Source organism: Megalobrama amblycephala, linkage group LG7 (genome assembly GCF_018812025.1).
Source record: "Megalobrama amblycephala isolate DHTTF-2021 linkage group LG7, ASM1881202v1, whole genome shotgun sequence".
Classification (NCBI taxonomy): domain Eukaryota; kingdom Metazoa; phylum Chordata; class Actinopteri; order Cypriniformes; family Xenocyprididae; genus Megalobrama; species Megalobrama amblycephala.
Genome location: NC_063050.1, coordinates 54,658,774 through 54,674,698, shown reverse-complemented (window position 1 = coordinate 54,674,698; position 15,925 = coordinate 54,658,774). Strand labels below are relative to the sequence as shown.

The 15,925-nt window shown below is 37.0% G+C and overlaps 3 protein-coding genes across 5 annotated transcripts; 1 reads left to right on the top strand and 2 right to left on the bottom strand.

Annotated features, from left to right (window-relative positions):
• The first annotated feature begins 147 nt into the window (after positions 1–147).
• On the top strand, positions 148–2,938 carry lg7h17orf67 (linkage group 7 C17orf67 homolog). Of its 2 annotated transcripts, none has more exons than XM_048198147.1 (4): positions 148–325; positions 1,699–1,787; positions 2,002–2,138; positions 2,663–2,938. In XM_048198147.1, the coding sequence occupies exons 1-3, from the start codon at positions 274–276 to the stop codon at positions 2,116–2,118; spliced, it is 258 nt and encodes an 85-aa protein (XP_048054104.1). In that variant the 5' UTR covers positions 148–273; the 3' UTR covers positions 2,119–2,138; positions 2,663–2,938. The 2 variants fall into 2 exon arrangements, with proteins under 2 accessions (XP_048054104.1, XP_048054103.1); XM_048198146.1 differs by having other exon boundaries at positions 155–325; positions 2,002–2,141; positions 2,664–2,938.
• A 677-nt stretch (positions 2,939–3,615) lies between these two features.
• On the bottom strand, positions 3,616–6,021 carry cbx8b (chromobox homolog 8b). Its single transcript, XM_048198136.1, has 5 exons — positions 5,757–6,021; positions 5,608–5,651; positions 5,301–5,366; positions 5,137–5,203; positions 3,616–4,960 (listed from the first exon to the last, which is right to left on the bottom strand). The coding sequence occupies exons 1-5, from the start codon at positions 5,823–5,825 to the stop codon at positions 4,118–4,120; spliced, it is 1,089 nt and encodes a 362-aa protein (XP_048054093.1). The 5' UTR covers positions 5,826–6,021; the 3' UTR covers positions 3,616–4,117.
• Positions 6,022–10,795: 4,774 nt separating this feature from the next.
• LOC125272927 (E3 SUMO-protein ligase CBX4-like) lies at positions 10,796–14,851 on the bottom strand. 2 transcript variants are annotated; one of them, XM_048198127.1, is made up of 5 exons: positions 14,614–14,851; positions 14,385–14,428; positions 13,836–13,901; positions 12,687–12,753; positions 10,796–12,592 (listed from the first exon to the last, which is right to left on the bottom strand). In XM_048198127.1, the coding sequence occupies exons 1-5, from the start codon at positions 14,680–14,682 to the stop codon at positions 11,216–11,218; spliced, it is 1,623 nt and encodes a 540-aa protein (XP_048054084.1). In that variant the 5' UTR covers positions 14,683–14,851; the 3' UTR covers positions 10,796–11,215. The 2 variants fall into 2 exon arrangements, with proteins under 2 accessions (XP_048054084.1, XP_048054085.1); XM_048198128.1 differs by lacking the exon at positions 13,836–13,901 and having other exon boundaries at positions 14,614–14,849.
• Positions 14,852–15,925: the final 1,074 nt, after the last annotated feature.

Below are 15,925 nucleotides of genomic sequence, written 5' to 3'. Positions count from 1 at the left end.
CCCACACGACCACAACGTAGCAAGTTTTTGTAGGATATTAAGAGTCTGAAGTAAGTTTAAGTGAGGGCGACATCTTGTGGAATATGTCTGTAACTTCATCCAGATGTGCAGGCAAGAGTCGTCTTTTTCTGTAGCCTATCCAGTGGCCTGTGAGCAGAGGTGCTGTGGGGGTAACTTCTAAATGACGTTGCCATGTAGGCTATTTCTCCCCCTCATAAGTTGGGTAAACACTCAAGTGCAGTTATTTCGAGCTGAGGACGGACAGAAGTGAAAATGAAGCTGTTGGCATGCCTTTTTTGCGTGGTCTTATTGACCTTCTGCACTGGTATGTTTTTCCTGTGGAAATTATATAACATGGGTTCTATTTGCATATCTCTTTGTTTTTATTTTGCTGTTCACTATGGCTTGAAGCGTTTGTATGCAAGTCTACCTGTTTTACCGAGTTTCATTTTCATGCAAAATAAGAACTTTGTGTTATAATATTTCAATATAATGGCATTTGAAAGTAGACTAAACAGCTATTTTTTTAGTATTCCTGCAATTCTACGACTGAAATGCTTTAATATGGTGTTCTGTGAGATTATTTTCATTATACTTATGCTTAGCTTAGGCTACGTTATTAGTTTGTCATTGTTTTCTCCCTCGCATTTACTAAACGTTTCTAATGTTACATAGGTCTGTTGTAAAGACAACTAAAAACATTAAGCACAATTTGCATAGTTATTTTTTATTGTTCTCGTTTTTTATTTGTAGGCTAGGCCTATATTCATATCCTATAGCCTACTGTTGACATACATTCTCTGTAAAGCTGCTTTGAAACGATATGTATTGTGAAAAGCGCTATACAAATAAATGTGAAATAAATTGAAATTAATATTGTTGTAGCTGCTGAAATGCTACCTGAACACACTCATCTTACAAATTATGTAGGCCTAATATTTTTTTTTCCTGCACTTCCCAGCCCCCTAAGAATGAAAGAATCGTATCTTATAAAAAAAAACGTATAAAACTGATCTGAAATGCTGCTCGGCTGTTTATCTGCCACGTCGGTGTTTACCGTAACGGGCTCATTTTCATACCCCTCGTGGGTCAGAGCTCCAGGTCACGCGCGAGCTACGGCGCGCTCCCCGGGGAGACGCGATCATGAATGGGCACTTTGTGTTCTTCCACAGAGAAGCAGCGCTGGGAAAGGGAGGGAGGGAGGGAGGAGAGAAAGTAAGGGAAGTGTATGTGTGTGCGTGCGTGCGTGCGTGCGTGTCTGTGTGAAAGAGAGAGGGGAAAAAAAGAAGGAGAGAGATGAAGAAAGAGGGAAAGAGAAAGGCCAAAATTCATACAAATTAGATCCCCCCAATGGACTCGAGGAAATCTCAAAGAAAAAAAGTTCAGAAGACAGAATGGCCGCCTGAGGAAGAATGAAGAAAAGAAAAATTAGCATGTAGTAGAAAGAAAGAAAGAAAGAAAGAAAGAAAGAAAGAAAGAAAGAAAGAAAAAAATGAAAGTCTTGATAATCTTATTTATTTGCATAAAAATATACATAATGGCTCAAATGTTGTGACCTTTTTACAACATAGCCCCTTATTTAGAATAAATTGTGAACCAGTTTCATTTTTTTAATTTCGTCACATGAATAAATTATGCTGTCATTACCATGAAATTACATGAAAAGGTGACCTTGATGCATATGTGTCATTTTTCTAGATGCAAACCCCATCATTAATGAGAGCTTTGCAAAGCAGCTACTCCGCACTAAGAGACAGAAGCCTGGGCACCCTGATGAACCTTTGAGGGTGGGGACCCAACTCTCCACTCCTTTTATTCACATTTATAATAACAAAGCGTATGCAAACATCATGCATGAGAGCCTGTAATTTTCTGTTTTTGTGAATTATGTGGTCACATTTCTTTGTAGCATGGTTTTAAATAGAAAATTCTTAACAAATCAATAAGTGAACAGCTCCATGTCAATAGTTTCAAATTCAGAGTTCATCGTGTGTATTTCAGGAACACATGCTGCATATAAAGAGGCTGGAGCAGAGGGCTCGGGAGACCAATATGGAGCACTGGCTAAACCCTCACTGCTTCCCTCGTTGTGACCGCAACTACGGCTACCCTGTGTAACTGGCCTGCAGTGATCCATATAGGTCTTATCATCTCAAGCTTTAGTATTTCACTGAAGACTGCAGTAACATGGTGTCATATGTGTAAATTGTGCCTTCACTCCTTTCTTTATAAATGGAAAGAGAATTAGTGAAGAAAACCATTAGGTTCGCAACTCAAATGTGTCCAGACAACATCAATTTGGGTCAAGGTTTTACACACTTAGGCTACATCATCTGGGATTTGTTTTTAAGCAATGGAGCTCAAACAACAAAATAAAACAGAATAAAATCTGTATTCATTTTAGGGTTAAATTTGTTATAATTATTATTTATGTGTGATGGGTAGGCTATAGGAATAGTAGCCTAAGTATACTTACCATGGTTAAATCTGCCATACGTTTCTTTCAACTTGGCGCTGTTTTGCCATGGATTTTAAAGAAGGCATACAATTAAATGTAAATGCGACCTCATTGATTTTATCAAGAAAAAAGTTTGACGTTTATTAAAATTATATTGTTAACTTAGTTGAGTGCAAAATCAATGCAAAGTGATTTTTTTTTCCAGGTTGAAGACAAGAATTCCGGCGACGACAGTGCTGATAAAGACAACGAAATGGATTGCAATAAAAAAGAAAGGACCCAGAAAAGCTGAAGCTGAGGCCATGGACACAAAATCCACGAAGACACCCACCTATCGATAGTATAGGAGAATTTTTAGATGTCTTATTTAGATGGAAAATCTTAGAATCGGTGTTTGTTTGTTTGTTTTCTTAAACGAATTACAACATTGCATTTTGAATAAGAAGACCAATAATCAGAATTAAAATGCTTTGCTTTCAATTTTGTTTGTGACTGTGGTTTATCATCTTGTGTGTTTTGGGAGTATTTTCGTTGTATTATGATTGGAAAAAAATCGAAACTAAAAAGGTAGTTTAGAAGATTGATGGAGAGTAAAGTTCATAAACATATAGCCAAGAGTTTGACCTTTACACAGCAATATCTGAAGGCCCAACACTAGCTGATCGAAAGCACATTGTGTAAACCTAAAAGTTTAGACTTTTGTCACGTGCCACTCATAAAACCACAAAGGCCAAATTAGTAAGTAAATAAAAGGATTTAAAATAAAATCACAATTGTATTAGTAAATTATAGGTTTGGGGAATTTTAAAAATGTAGTCCCGTCTTGCATTTAATGCTACTCTGCGCAAATAAGCATTTAAGCATTAGTTGTTGTTTTTTTTTTTTTTTTTAGATGTATGAAATATATATAAGCTAACCTATTTATATTATCCTATATTTGTAAAAGTATGATTCAATATGATTCGTTGAGTAGGCTATTGACATTTGATGTGCGCCTTTTCATTCAAGTTTCATTCAACTTTTTATTCGCACTATTTATAAGTCTTTTACAAAATCGCCCAGCAAAATATGTAAATAAAAAAGTTCAATTTAATTAATTACTAAATATTTATAAATACGAATTTGAGCTGAAATAAAAAGAAACATGTTCATTATTATTTTACTTTTGAGATGAAAATCAGATTTTTATTTTACACTTTTATGTGTAAATTGTTACGGTCGTTGTACCGTGAAACAAGTTTACAAGGTAAGTGACAGTATAAACTTACAAAAAAAGTCAACGTATTACAAGAACTCAAAACGTAATGACATAACGAAATGAAATGACGGTGTGCAAAATGTCAACTTTCAGGCTGTACATAAATGTTTGTGTTCTTAATATTCGTGTGGGAGACCTATGAGACTTTTATATATTTATTTATTTTAAACAATTTGTAATTAAAACAGCAATTGATCTGAGTACTCTTGTATGCATTTGAAGGCAGTTCTAGCTTTGTTTAACATGTCTAGCATGCAGATCTCTTAAAGCAGCAATTTCACAATAAATACAATTGCAGTGGGACAGAAAACGGAATAAGAATTCTTTATACAATACACAATACAGAATATTTTTGATAATAAAAGACTTCTGAAGAAGAGCATACTGGCTGCAGTACAAAATCATCTTTTGTCTTTGAAGAAGCCTTCATCTGTGCTACTCTCTTTGATCGTTACAGTCAGGAAGTTTGTCGTAACATCGGTAACTATAACTTTCTCCACATTGCTGAAAGTGGGTCTCCAAGCATCTCCCTCTTCTGGCTCTCCATATATTCGTGACACTGGGATTTTGGCGATAAGTGAAGGCTGTCTGCTGGTGGAATCACCATGTTCAAATGTTCTTCGTTTTGAATGGTGCTTCAGGTGTTTATGGTGAAAGAGGCTTGTTTGTGGATTAGTCCTGCAGCCCTGTAAGTCTGCATCCACTCTGCTGGAATGCAAATTCCACTCTGGAGAAATGTGCTGGGTACTCCTGCTTGGAAAGACTCTGTTTTGTTTGTGTAAATAGGTAGCATTCATGTGCTTATGAGATATTTTAATTCTCCCACTCATTTCAGAACATCTCTCTTCCTCTTCACCCAAACCTAACTTTGCCATTTTGGAAGGAATGCTTGCCATGGTCTCATCTGCTGCTCTTTTTGCATGCTCTGGATGTAAGGAGCTTGTATAGCTATCTGTGAACAGCAATTTGGGCTTCCGTCCTCTCTTCTTTGGGGCAAGAGTAAATGCATCAGTGCTGGGTCTTGCTGAGGGCGAAGAACGATGCTCCCTTGGTTCTGGAGGTGAAAGCCTTACACTCTCCCCTCGGTTGACTGTGCTGGGAGGGAAAATGGTGGGAACCACAGCACGCAGTCCCTCTCTCGCTCTAGGGGTTACCACAGGCTCTGGACTGGGATATGCAACATGAATGCCCCTGGATGATTCATTCCTAAATTCATAAGACTTTGCCTTTTCTTTAGCTTGGGCCTGCAGAATACAAAATTATTACTTATATAAAAAGAGTTATTTATTTATTTATACACACAGTGGGTTTAGTGCAAATCCAGTTACTTGAAAGTGAATATTATACACAATTTATCGGCCTATAACTTCACCAAAAAAATAAAAATAAAATAAAATAATAATAAATAAATGACATTAACCTTTAGAAGAAAAGTCTTCAGCTTAGGTCCTCTTTTCTTGGGTCCAAATATTTCTCTCTCACGCTCCCTAAATGAAAATACAAAATCGTGCGAAAATGTCTGTATTTTCGACCACCTAATAGTATTTTTTTTATAATTAATTAATCTTTATTCATTTATTTTACCTCTCTTCAAAGGCAACGAAAAGGCGCGAGTCTAGGATATTTTCCTCTGGTTCCCAAGTACTGTACCTGTCAGAACAAAAAAGTTTCACGTGATGACTGTAAATCTCTAGTTGCATTTAAACCACTGCTTTATCGGCCAGCTAGCAGGGACAGCTAATGTTGCATGCCATCTGCCAAAACCAGTCTGCAGTAATAACCAGCATGTTAACCTGCCAGATGAAGCATGGCCTTTCCGAGTTGACAGCCATCGCTGTCACTAAAGAACTAGGGCAAGGCACGATAGACAGGATGACAGGCTGTTACTCACTTGGCTGACCAGCCCTTCCATTTAACGAGATATTCCATTCGACCCTGTGCGTGCCATCAGACACACAAAAAAGAATTCGTTAGCGCGAGCCGACGACATGAACACATATATGCAGAAAAATGTCGAGATCACGCTCACACAACACATACCCGTCGTATTCGTCTCTTGATGATCGATTCGGCCGCGAACACCCTCTCCCCGACAGCCGATAGCTCCATGTTTACCTTCGTCTATACCGTTAGCTTGCAGCGAAGCTAGCTATGAGCGCGAGTCCAGTCCGCCTGCTCTAGCTTCAGAATTCCATACAGCCCATAATACTCCCGTGCACAGCCAGACGTCATCACGTTCTTTAGCATGTTGCCTTGGCACCGCTTGTAGGTGGAAACATTTTGAGGCCGTTCATTGGCTTAGCTGTTGCTAAGTGGCCGTGGCTTGCTTGCTAGTGACATACCTGCATTCTCGCGTTCTTGAAATATGACAAGATCTCCTGGGATGAACATATCAGTAGGTTAAACTTTAATTGTCAAGATTAAAATACAGGAAAACATCATAAATTAAACGTAAGCAGATACAGGATAGGCTATGTAGGCTATATGAACTCTAATTGTGTATTTTCTGAAACAAGCATAATTCATTAAGATTTTTCTTTAAATAGCTATTATTAGGCCATATAAGTTAGGCTACACCTGTTATGACAGGAAAATGTATGGCATCTTCTTCTTATCAATACTCACAAATTCACAATGATATATTCTATAGCCTATTCAAAAAACAATTTTACTAATTCCGTTAAAATCTTAATAATAATTCAGATAAAAACTCTTCATCCATGACAAACTTCGTGTCATTGATGGGTAGGCTATGTATGAGTAGGCTATTGCTTTGAATGTGTCCTACGACAGAATAATAGCAAATTTGTAAATTATTATTTTCATGTCTTACACTAAGCTAGGCTACTAAACGATTACTAGCCGGTAATTAAACAGAAACATGCTGAATCTGTCGCCTAAACGGTGATCTGAAGTAGTCTATTCGGTAACCTACTTTACTATTTGTTCTAGGTCTAGAACTAGATTTTTGGTAGGCTACTCTTGATAAAGAAAAACGGACCGCATACTTTTATCCCGTTGCCTATATTAAGTCTGCTAAAAATTATTAGAATATTTAGATTTTGTCTCCAACTGTATCGCTCTTTCGAAATAATAATAATAATAAATAATAATAATAATTAATTGTTTGATGCTTTTGCGTATGACTTAGGCCTATGTTTAGCAGAAAATAATAATCAAAAATCAAATTGATCAAACAGCATCATTATAATAATATCCCAGATTTATAGGCCATTGTAGCCTATACTTTATTTTGTCTATAAAATGTATATAATTATAAAAAAATAAAAATAAAATAAAAATAATGATTGTATAATAATGCATGCTAAAAGTTGCAATAGTCATATGACAACAACAGTAACTTCTGGTAAAGCAACTAAACGAAACATTTCATAATTATTATTTTGTTATGTCTTTATTAGCCAATAAGAGTTATTAAATCCACTAGAAAGTAACCAATGGTTTCCCTTTCAACGATTACATAGGCTAGGTCAGGCTTTACTGCATTACCAACGCTATTTTTTCTTTCTTTTCTTTTCTTCTTTTTAGCTCAAACTATCTCAGAACAACAGCAATAATGTTGCAATCAAATTGTATTTATTTGTTTTTTAATTGAAGATTTTAGAGAAAATTATGTATATAATATAATAGTATATGTTATATCAGTTATGTATATACTATATAGGCCTACATAAAAGAAATATAAATATATATATATATTTTTGTATTTGGATGTTATAGGCTAATTCAATTAAACAATCTCACATAATTATGTTGGTTTAACGAAAAAAAGATGAATAGGCCTAGATAAAAATATAATAAATGTTACCTATGAGCATTGAAATTACATACATTATTATCAGCAGCTGTAGGCTAAGGAAAAACAGTCGTTATTTTATCGTAATTAACCAATCATCATGGCCATAAAAAAAAAAAACCTACCATGTTATCTAATCTTTTCCCAAAATGTTCACCGATCTGATGCTTAGTTCTGCACAAGCACTTGTGTTTGAAAGAGAGCATGTGTCTTAAAAAACGCATTTATAGGTCATTGATAAATAGGCTACTTTCCTGGGTAAATTACAGAGATTTTCAAATTGTAAACAGGCGTTTAGACATATCATTTAGGAATAAAATTTGGGCAAAATATTATAGGCCTATTTAAATTTTTCAAACTATGAACAATAGGATATTGACTGATAACTTGGCGGCCTGTAAAATTATAGGGGTTCATTCGGTGAGTGAAAATTATGTATCCGCTGCAGATAGTTTGAACAAGATAGACCTATTGTGACGACTGTAAAATAATTTTTCTCCAAAATAAAATAAAGACTTAAGTTTTCAGTTTTTAGTCTTCATATAGCCTACATAAACAGGTAAACACCAGGCTTGTGGTTTATTCTTTGCGGAAGATGATTGGTGCTTTGACTACTGCAGTGGTTATGTCCGTATATGGGCTCTCGATCGAGCTGGAAGAATATTATTGGTTCGCTCGTTTCTGGGCAACCAGCATGAGAAATTGTGCAGTTTACAAAGGAAAAAGACAGTTTTAAGACAGTTTTTGATAAAGTAAAAAAAAAAAAAAAGTAATGTATAGCCCATGTCGATGTAAATTATTTTACCAAAAACATTGCATGGTTTTCTTATTCCCGTTGGATTATTTAGGACACTGTTCAAGACTTAGATATTTAATGGGACCATTATCAGTCCAATTGTGGATTTTAAATCGAGCGCTTTCTGCTGCATATTAGTTTAGGCCTACCTGTCGCCCCTATTTATAAATATATATAAATGTAGCCTATATAATTATAAAATGGAGATTAACTTCGGTGAATTTCGGAAAAAGTGGTGCATTAAGTTATTGTTTTGTTTAAAAAATAGACTATGTAGGCTACTACCAAATAAAATTAATCTAAACCTCGTCAGTACACGTGGGATAACCTTGTATTAGCTAATTATGTTTATCTTTGATTTTTAAGTTTAAAAAACAAAACAAAATGCAGTCCAACTGCATATTCTGCTGTTTATTTTAGTGAGATATGTTTACAAGCTTCCTAAAGGCGACTTGTAACTTAGAAGAGATTAAAAAATATTTTAAAAAACGTGATCTCATGCAGATTACGTTAGGTATTTTAAATGACCACAAGCAATTATGATCTAAAGCTTTTAGAACGCTTTTACTTTTCTTATTATCAAAAACGCTTTATTTTACTAAAACGATATGTGCCAATCTCAACCACAACTTTCAGAACGTTTCTGTAGCCTACGTCTCATTATCAAACGCTTTATTTTACTAAAGCATCTGTGCCAATAGAAATAGCCTAATGTTTAACTCAAATAATTTTTATTACTTTATTATTTCAAAAGAATTGGTTCAAATCATCTTTTAAATAACCTTGCGAAATTAACATTCGACAGCTCAACGCGCTGCTGTAAAGCGGAGTTCATAAGCTGATCGCAAATAAAGTGGATGGACCAATGGAAGCCATTTTATAACCGCAGCGAAAGCAGCTTTATCTTAGACGGTGCAGCAGAGGAAATGGTTGAATCCGTTTCATTGCTTTTCCGAAGCCCATCTTTGAGACAAATTTCACCATTAACCAAAACCTGCCTTGTTTTTGGAAGGACAAATAGCCTACTAAGCCTACTCTTGCCGCGAGAAAGAGAGATGTTTGCTGTCCGCCATGTTAGCGCTGACAAAAAAAATGTCTAGTTTTATACATCAGGCTATTCAAAGCTTTACAAGCTCCATGATAGTAGCATATAAGCGAAAGCTACTAAGAAGCCTAATTAATCTCCTATCCTTCAAGCCGACAGTGTCTTTTACCGATACACCATTGACGATGCATATTCTTGGCGGTCTTATATGGACCGTCTTGCGCATAAAGTTGTCAATAGTCTGAAGGCTAGCCTATATATTATTCTATTTGGAGGACATAATATATATATATATATATATATATATATAGAGAGAGAGAGAGAGAGAGAGAGAGAGAGAGAGAGAGAGCATATAACTGTAGGCTATACCTTGCTGAGTTCAGGGAATTATTTTAAGCAACAGTATAGCCTATGTGTCCCATCCGATAGTAAGAGGTATTTTGTTGTTATTATTATTATTAGCATATTATTATTATTATGACAACCTGATGTTCTCGCCATATAAGTAAAATGCTGTGTAATGGACTCACACAACTATCATTCACTTGTCTAAACAGCCGTGAACCTTGTCGAACAAAAATGGAAATGCATTCGAAGGAGCGTTGAAAGTTTCCTTCTTGCTTTCCCTAGTCAGCTATTTAGTGCCTGATAACTCACGGAATATCTTTTTATGGGTGTTCAGAGGCAATATCCTGCATGAAAACAGATTTCAGTTTTCTTAGATATGTTTCTTGTAAGAAGTTGAAATATGACATCTCTTAAACAAAAATTAATCCAACAACAAAAAAGTTTCTTTCTTGACAGCACTTACGTTTTAAATTGGATGATTTACGTGATCTCGATAATGATTGTCCAGATGTATAGGCTAAGCGTACAGTAGATACGCTTCACGCATAATTAAACACTCCAAAGCTCTACTGGCCTTTTTTCTGGAGAGGTTTTACGTTATAGGCCTAGTCCAACGGCGCTTCGAAAAGTGAGAGCACTGCTGCCTGCACTCCAAAAAACGTGCCTAATTTTCAGCGGATGATATTGATGTTCTATTGTTCTAAATGTGTGTGGAATTGCCATGTTTATTTTTTTATGGAAAATCAATAAAAATCTAATAAATGTGATACTCATATACACAAACCCCATAAAATAATACAAAATAATAATAAACACGAGTTACTCTTAAAACAGGAGTTACTCCTAAACATGACAAAAGTCTAGGTTTCATTCACCTCCCTGCTCACCTGTGCTATTTAAGGGATGTGCAAAGTTCAGTCTGATATTGATATCTTACGCATTTACATGATAGTAATGATGTTTTGCTATCTCTCACATGGTTTATCTGTTTGCTCGTCTCACATAAGAGTGCAATAGGAACTTCTCAATTCATCACACACTTGCAGTACAAAAACTTGAGATCTTACTCAAAAATATAAAATAAAACTTTTAATATGCTTAGACAAACCTAAACAACACATTTCAATTGACATTTTAAACAAGGACTATAAAATACAGATCAGTAGAAAAGTTTCTCAGTATTACATGTGTAGTAAGTGCTCCTTATATTAAGCCTTCTGAAATACAGCACTTCAAACAGCTTTGAGCTATATACAAGCTATTAACAGGAAAACCTGTTTAGTTTATTTTTTCTATTCCTAACATGGAATAGTTAAATGTGTGAATTCGAAAATTAATTTAGTTTATTCGAATGCAGTCTGAAACTATCAAAAATTTGCACTAGATTGTTTCAAAATATTCTGGCAAGTTTGAAGACTTGATGATTAGACATGCTTTATATTTGTAAAAAATTCACAGTAAATAGTCAGTAGTCTTTATAGACTTTATATCTGTCACATATTCCTAAACTTAACATACTCCTTGAATGTCACTGTGAGGCAGTTCGCTGTGACATCAGTGATTATTATATTCCCCAGAAACGGTGTAAAGCTTGGAACAGTTTTTTTCACTTCTATCTCTTCTTGTTCTGGTGTGGACACTGCTTCTTTCCCAATTGCTATAGAGTTTTCAATCTGAGAATGTGTAAAACATTTTCTCTCTTCTCTCGACCTTACACAGCTGAGGTCTATGGGTTCATCTTGGTTGAAGTCCAGGATTTCAAAGTCATGTCCACCAGAGTGCTTATGGTCATTGAAGTCTGTGGTTCCATTGCAAGAGTGAGACAAGTCAGTATTTGGAGCACTTGTACTCTGAGAACTTAAAAACCTCTTAGCCTCTCCACTGCCACTGTCTGCCTCAGAGCGGCAACGCTTTTGAGGGAAGGTGGGGGGACCATATTGGCTAGATTGGGTGCCTCTTTGATCATTCTTCTCAAAAGGCAATGGAGTCAGACTGGTTTTGGTTGTCAGTTTAAAGGGTTGTTCAAATGCAGGCTCTCCAGTGCTGCCAAGCTTCTTTGAGTTGTTTGGCTCAAACAGTACGGAGCATGCTTTTTTAGGATTGTCCCCTTTACAAGATGATAGTCCATTGGAAAGCCCCAAACAGGCAGACTCAGCTTTGCTGTCCTTTTTTATCACTTTCACAAGACTTTGCTTCTTTGTGTACTTTATCTTCTCTGTGCTCTCATCTGTTCCACAGGACTTACAGTCCTGTGCTTGCCTTTTTTCCTTAGCATCAACCGTTCCCTTCTTAATTTTAGCTGCCTGGGTGCCATTTTCCATGTACTTGCTCATGACAATGACAATGCGCCCGTTTTTATTCTTGTTCTTCACAATCTTCATTTTGCTACTTATTCCATTAGGCGGTGCTGTGTCCTCCTTTGCGTTCACATTTAAGTCAGCTCTACCGTTTAGTTTAGAAAGCTTTTTCAACTCCATTGTAATATTCCTCACCTTATTGAGGCACCCAGAATCATTATCTTGAACCCATTTCTGCTGTAATGCTGGAGATAAATTCCATTCCTTGTCAGTTAACTCAGGAACTTTGCTCTCTCTGACCCTTTGATACAGGGAGTCATACATTTTAGGGTTTGGTTGATAGTGGTGGTGTTTCTTGCTGTTGAGCTGGTAGTAGTGCTTATTTTTCCCATTTGTTTGTGCATCTCCCTGCTTGTCTTTTGAGTTGGGCTGGTAGAGATGGTGCTTCTTGCTGTCAAGCTGGTATTGCTGACTTTGGACCAGGTCTGGAGTTGCTTTGGGCTGGTTATCCTCATCCTGAGACACCTCCTGAAGGTCAGTAAGAACACTGGATCTTCGAGCAAATGATGGTACCTTGGAAATTAGACAAATTAACAATAAGCTTTGCAGTATAAACAAGTCTTAGCGTGATTTGTTCGTGGCATGTTTATAAGTAATGGTGAATTACCTGCAGGAGTAGATGTTTTGGTTTTGGCCCTCGTTTACGATAACCCATTAGCTGCTCTTGTCTTTCCCTGAATAAAAAAATAGAATTTATTCAGACCATTTGTCCCATTATGAAGCAAGTCAATGACTGTTTTGTGTGTTCTTTAAAACATGCACTTTACATTGCCCACCAGTGGCATTACATAAAATTTGCTCACATAAAATAAATAACATTCTGTGTTGCTTTAGACAGCACACACACCTTGTTTAATAATTTGGTGGACAGTTAGAAAGAAAGGGAAAACAGAAAGAAAAACAGAAAGATGACCAAACTCATTTATAAATGGTTCTGTCCCATCAATATCAGTAATACTGCTATAAAATGTTATTTGACAGGCTCTTCAAATGGGTTATGTATTTGTTAACTCAAACTATGTCTATGGGCTATAGAGAAATGGGCCATCAGCTCTTTTCCCATCGACCATCTATAAAACAATATTGCAAAAACCTAATTAGACGATTTTATACTCAAGGGGCGCATGCAATTACTCCAAACAGAATTCCTCGTCACGAGGGAGACCGCTAATGGTGCACACAGATGCCAGTCAAAGGGGATGAATACCCGACAAAAATGTGTGGGGAATTTCGAGGAGGCGTGAATGCATGTGTAGCCACGAAAAAATGCCCATTTGTAAGGCAAAATGCAGTCAATTAGTGTGTGTGTGTGTGTACCTCGGCTTGATAGAAAACACTATGTAGGCATACTGCAGGTTTAGGGCATTTAGAGAGAACATCTAAACGCGAAAACTGTCAGCCAAAACAGAAATTAATAATAGTACAATATTGAAACAGCGGCAAGTTTGTTGATGTTAAGGATTACAATGTGTCTCGAAGGATCACATTTTCTGGCCACGTCTATATGTAAACATCCTTTAATGGCTGTGTGCTGACCGTGATATTGGTGTACCGCGCAATTAAATTCAGTCATATATCATGGTGCGCCTGCGCACGAGTTCTCTCCCGCTCTTGTGTGCTCCCCCCATCTGTCACTGAGAGAGAAAGTGAAAAAGAATGAATACGAGCGCAGCGGTAGTGGAAGCGTCTTCCCGCCTCCTCCCCTTTCGGCTGTACAAGGTCGGAGCGTCAAGCCAAGACTGCTTCTATGTCTCACCTGTTTTGGAAAGCGACGAGAAGTCTCGGGTCCAGAATATTTTCTTCTGGCTCCCACGTGTTATATCTGTAGAGAGAAGAAAGGAGGCGGAGAGCGAGGGACGAGGGAGAGAGCAGAGAAGCATGAATGTCACCAGCTCTCTCAACCTAACTATCTAACGTGGCTGTCATCTGAACGACTAACAGGAGGCACTAACGTCCTACTGATCGGATCTTCAAAAATGTTAGGGAGTAAAAAATACTCATGCATGTACTGTTAACTGTTTGGTACTGTTAGTATCCTATAATATTGTTTTAATATAATAAAATTTAACAAAAACAGAACCGCGTTTCTAAAGCATTAAGGTTTAATATGAAACATTATTTACCATAAAAGACACAAGTTATGAAAATCGTGCATCAGTTAGCAAGCGCAATTAGCCCCCCCTCCCCTCCCTCTCTCTCTCTCTCTCTCTCTCTCTCTCTCTCTCTCTCTCTCTCTCACACACACACACACACACACACATTGAAATGGCAAAGCAAGCAAGTGACATCTTGAAGGGAAACTTACTTGGGAGACCAGCCTCTCCACTTGACTAGGTACTCAAACCTTCCCTGCGAATATTATAATAACAAAGCCAATTACTATTGGAAATTATTGTAAATTGAATAAACAAATACAAACATTAATATTATTCTGAGTTTCAGAAACAAATCCATGCTCTTGTGTTCTCGATTTAAAAATGCAAACCTTAGCCTACAACATGAACAATGTAAAGTGTTAAGAGAAAACCGCAAACCTTTCTAATGCGTTTCTTTTCGATGCTTTCCACCGCGAAGACGTGCTCACCCGCGGCGGGCAGCTCCATTTTCAGCGCGCGCTGTAATACTTCTCAGTGCGCGCGCGATCGCTTCTCAAGTGAGACTCAGTTTTAACTCAAATGAGCTGTACAACGTACTTCATGCAAATAGCAGTGGGCTTGACGTCACACTCAGGAGGGGCGGTGTAGAGGCTGCTCAGCCCTGTGCCGCGGGTTTACCGAGCAAATGAAGAGTCGTTATAGCAGCCCTTCAGGTCTGGGGCGAGAATTCTTCTTTCATGACGCAAAGTAGGGAACACTAGTGACAATTAAACCATTTTTTTTTTAAAGATTGATCTTCAGTTGTCATTTAGCAGTTCAGGTTACAGGCTAAATCATTATCAGCATCAGCAATTGTTTTGTGATTTACCATCCATTTTATGTTTATATCAGTGCAGGGACAACTTTGAAGAAGATACTACAATAAAAGATTTTAAAAATCAATAGCTGCTCTACATGACAGGCCTACTAAAGTGAAGAGTTAAGCTAGCTATATGAATAAATGTTTGTTTATTTATGTTGAAAAAACACCGAGGTTACACTAAAACCTATAGGCTAGTACATTGACACAAGGACCATAAAAATTAGATTATTAACTAACGACATTTTGAGACTAGATTTTGAACAGTGCTTTTTGTTTATTTTCCCATCACTGAAAGATAGTACACGATGGATAGCCTACCAAATGATCAAACGGGCGGCTTTGGGATTCATTCTCAATCTTTTGGTGACTAAAAAAGACTTAAAAATTACAGATCTAAAATTCCTTTTGATATTAGATTTGGTGCATTTTATGTTTACAATGTGTTATTCTGGTAGACATCGTGCACGCCTACTCGTCCTAAACAGTTTAATGTTCTTCTGAGATCTGTCTGCGTTTGGAAAAATTGCTTTAAGATACAAATTATTTCAGTGTTTGGAGACAAGTTGCCTACATTAGACTATGATTAACATGTAGTTGTCTTATTCAGCGCACGCGAGAGTTGCCTGCAAATGTACAATATGTAGGTCACTGTGGTTGGTCTTCAAAGCCTCTAGCACTCAACTAGCTGATAGGCATTTTCATCTGACATCTGCCTTCTGACGGCCAACGGCTGCTGTAAGACCTGTGAAAAAAAAAAAAAAAAACTGCAGTGGCAAACGAACGTGTGAAAACCCTGGGCAATGCCTACTCATTCACTGCCTGTACCACAAAGGCTGTGCGTACAATCTTATGAGTGGGAAAGAAAGCACACACACACACACACACACA

Bases quoted from the DNA above. Each gene is read 5' to 3' on its own strand.
- lg7h17orf67 (XM_048198147.1), top strand. From the start codon at position 274: ATGAAGCTGTTGGCATGCCTTTTTTGCGTGGTCTTATTGACCTTCTGC. The intron at 326-1,698 runs GTATGTTTTTCC...TCATTTTTCTAG, and splicing joins CTTATTGACCTTCTGCACTG to ATGCAAACCCCATCATTAAT. The intron at 1,788-2,001 runs GTGGGGACCCAA...TGTGTATTTCAG, and splicing joins ACCCTGATGAACCTTTGAGG to GAACACATGCTGCATATAAA.
- cbx8b (XM_048198136.1), bottom strand. From the start codon at position 5,825: ATGGAGCTATCGGCTGTCGGGGAGAGGGTGTTCGCGGCCGAATCGATC. The intron at 5,652-5,756 runs GTATGTGTTGTG...TGGCACGCACAG, and splicing joins TCAAGAGACGAATACGACGG to GGTCGAATGGAATATCTCGT. The intron at 5,367-5,607 runs GTGAGTAACAGC...TTGTTCTGACAG, and splicing joins TGGAAGGGCTGGTCAGCCAA to GTACAGTACTTGGGAACCAG.
- LOC125272927 (XM_048198127.1), bottom strand. From the start codon at position 14,682: ATGGAGCTGCCCGCCGCGGGTGAGCACGTCTTCGCGGTGGAAAGCATC. The intron at 14,429-14,613 runs GTTTGCGGTTTT...TAATATTCGCAG, and splicing joins AAAAGAAACGCATTAGAAAG to GGAAGGTTTGAGTACCTAGT. The intron at 12,593-12,686 runs GTAATTCACCAT...CTAATTTCCAAG, and splicing joins CAAAACATCTACTCCTGCAG to GTACCATCATTTGCTCGAAG.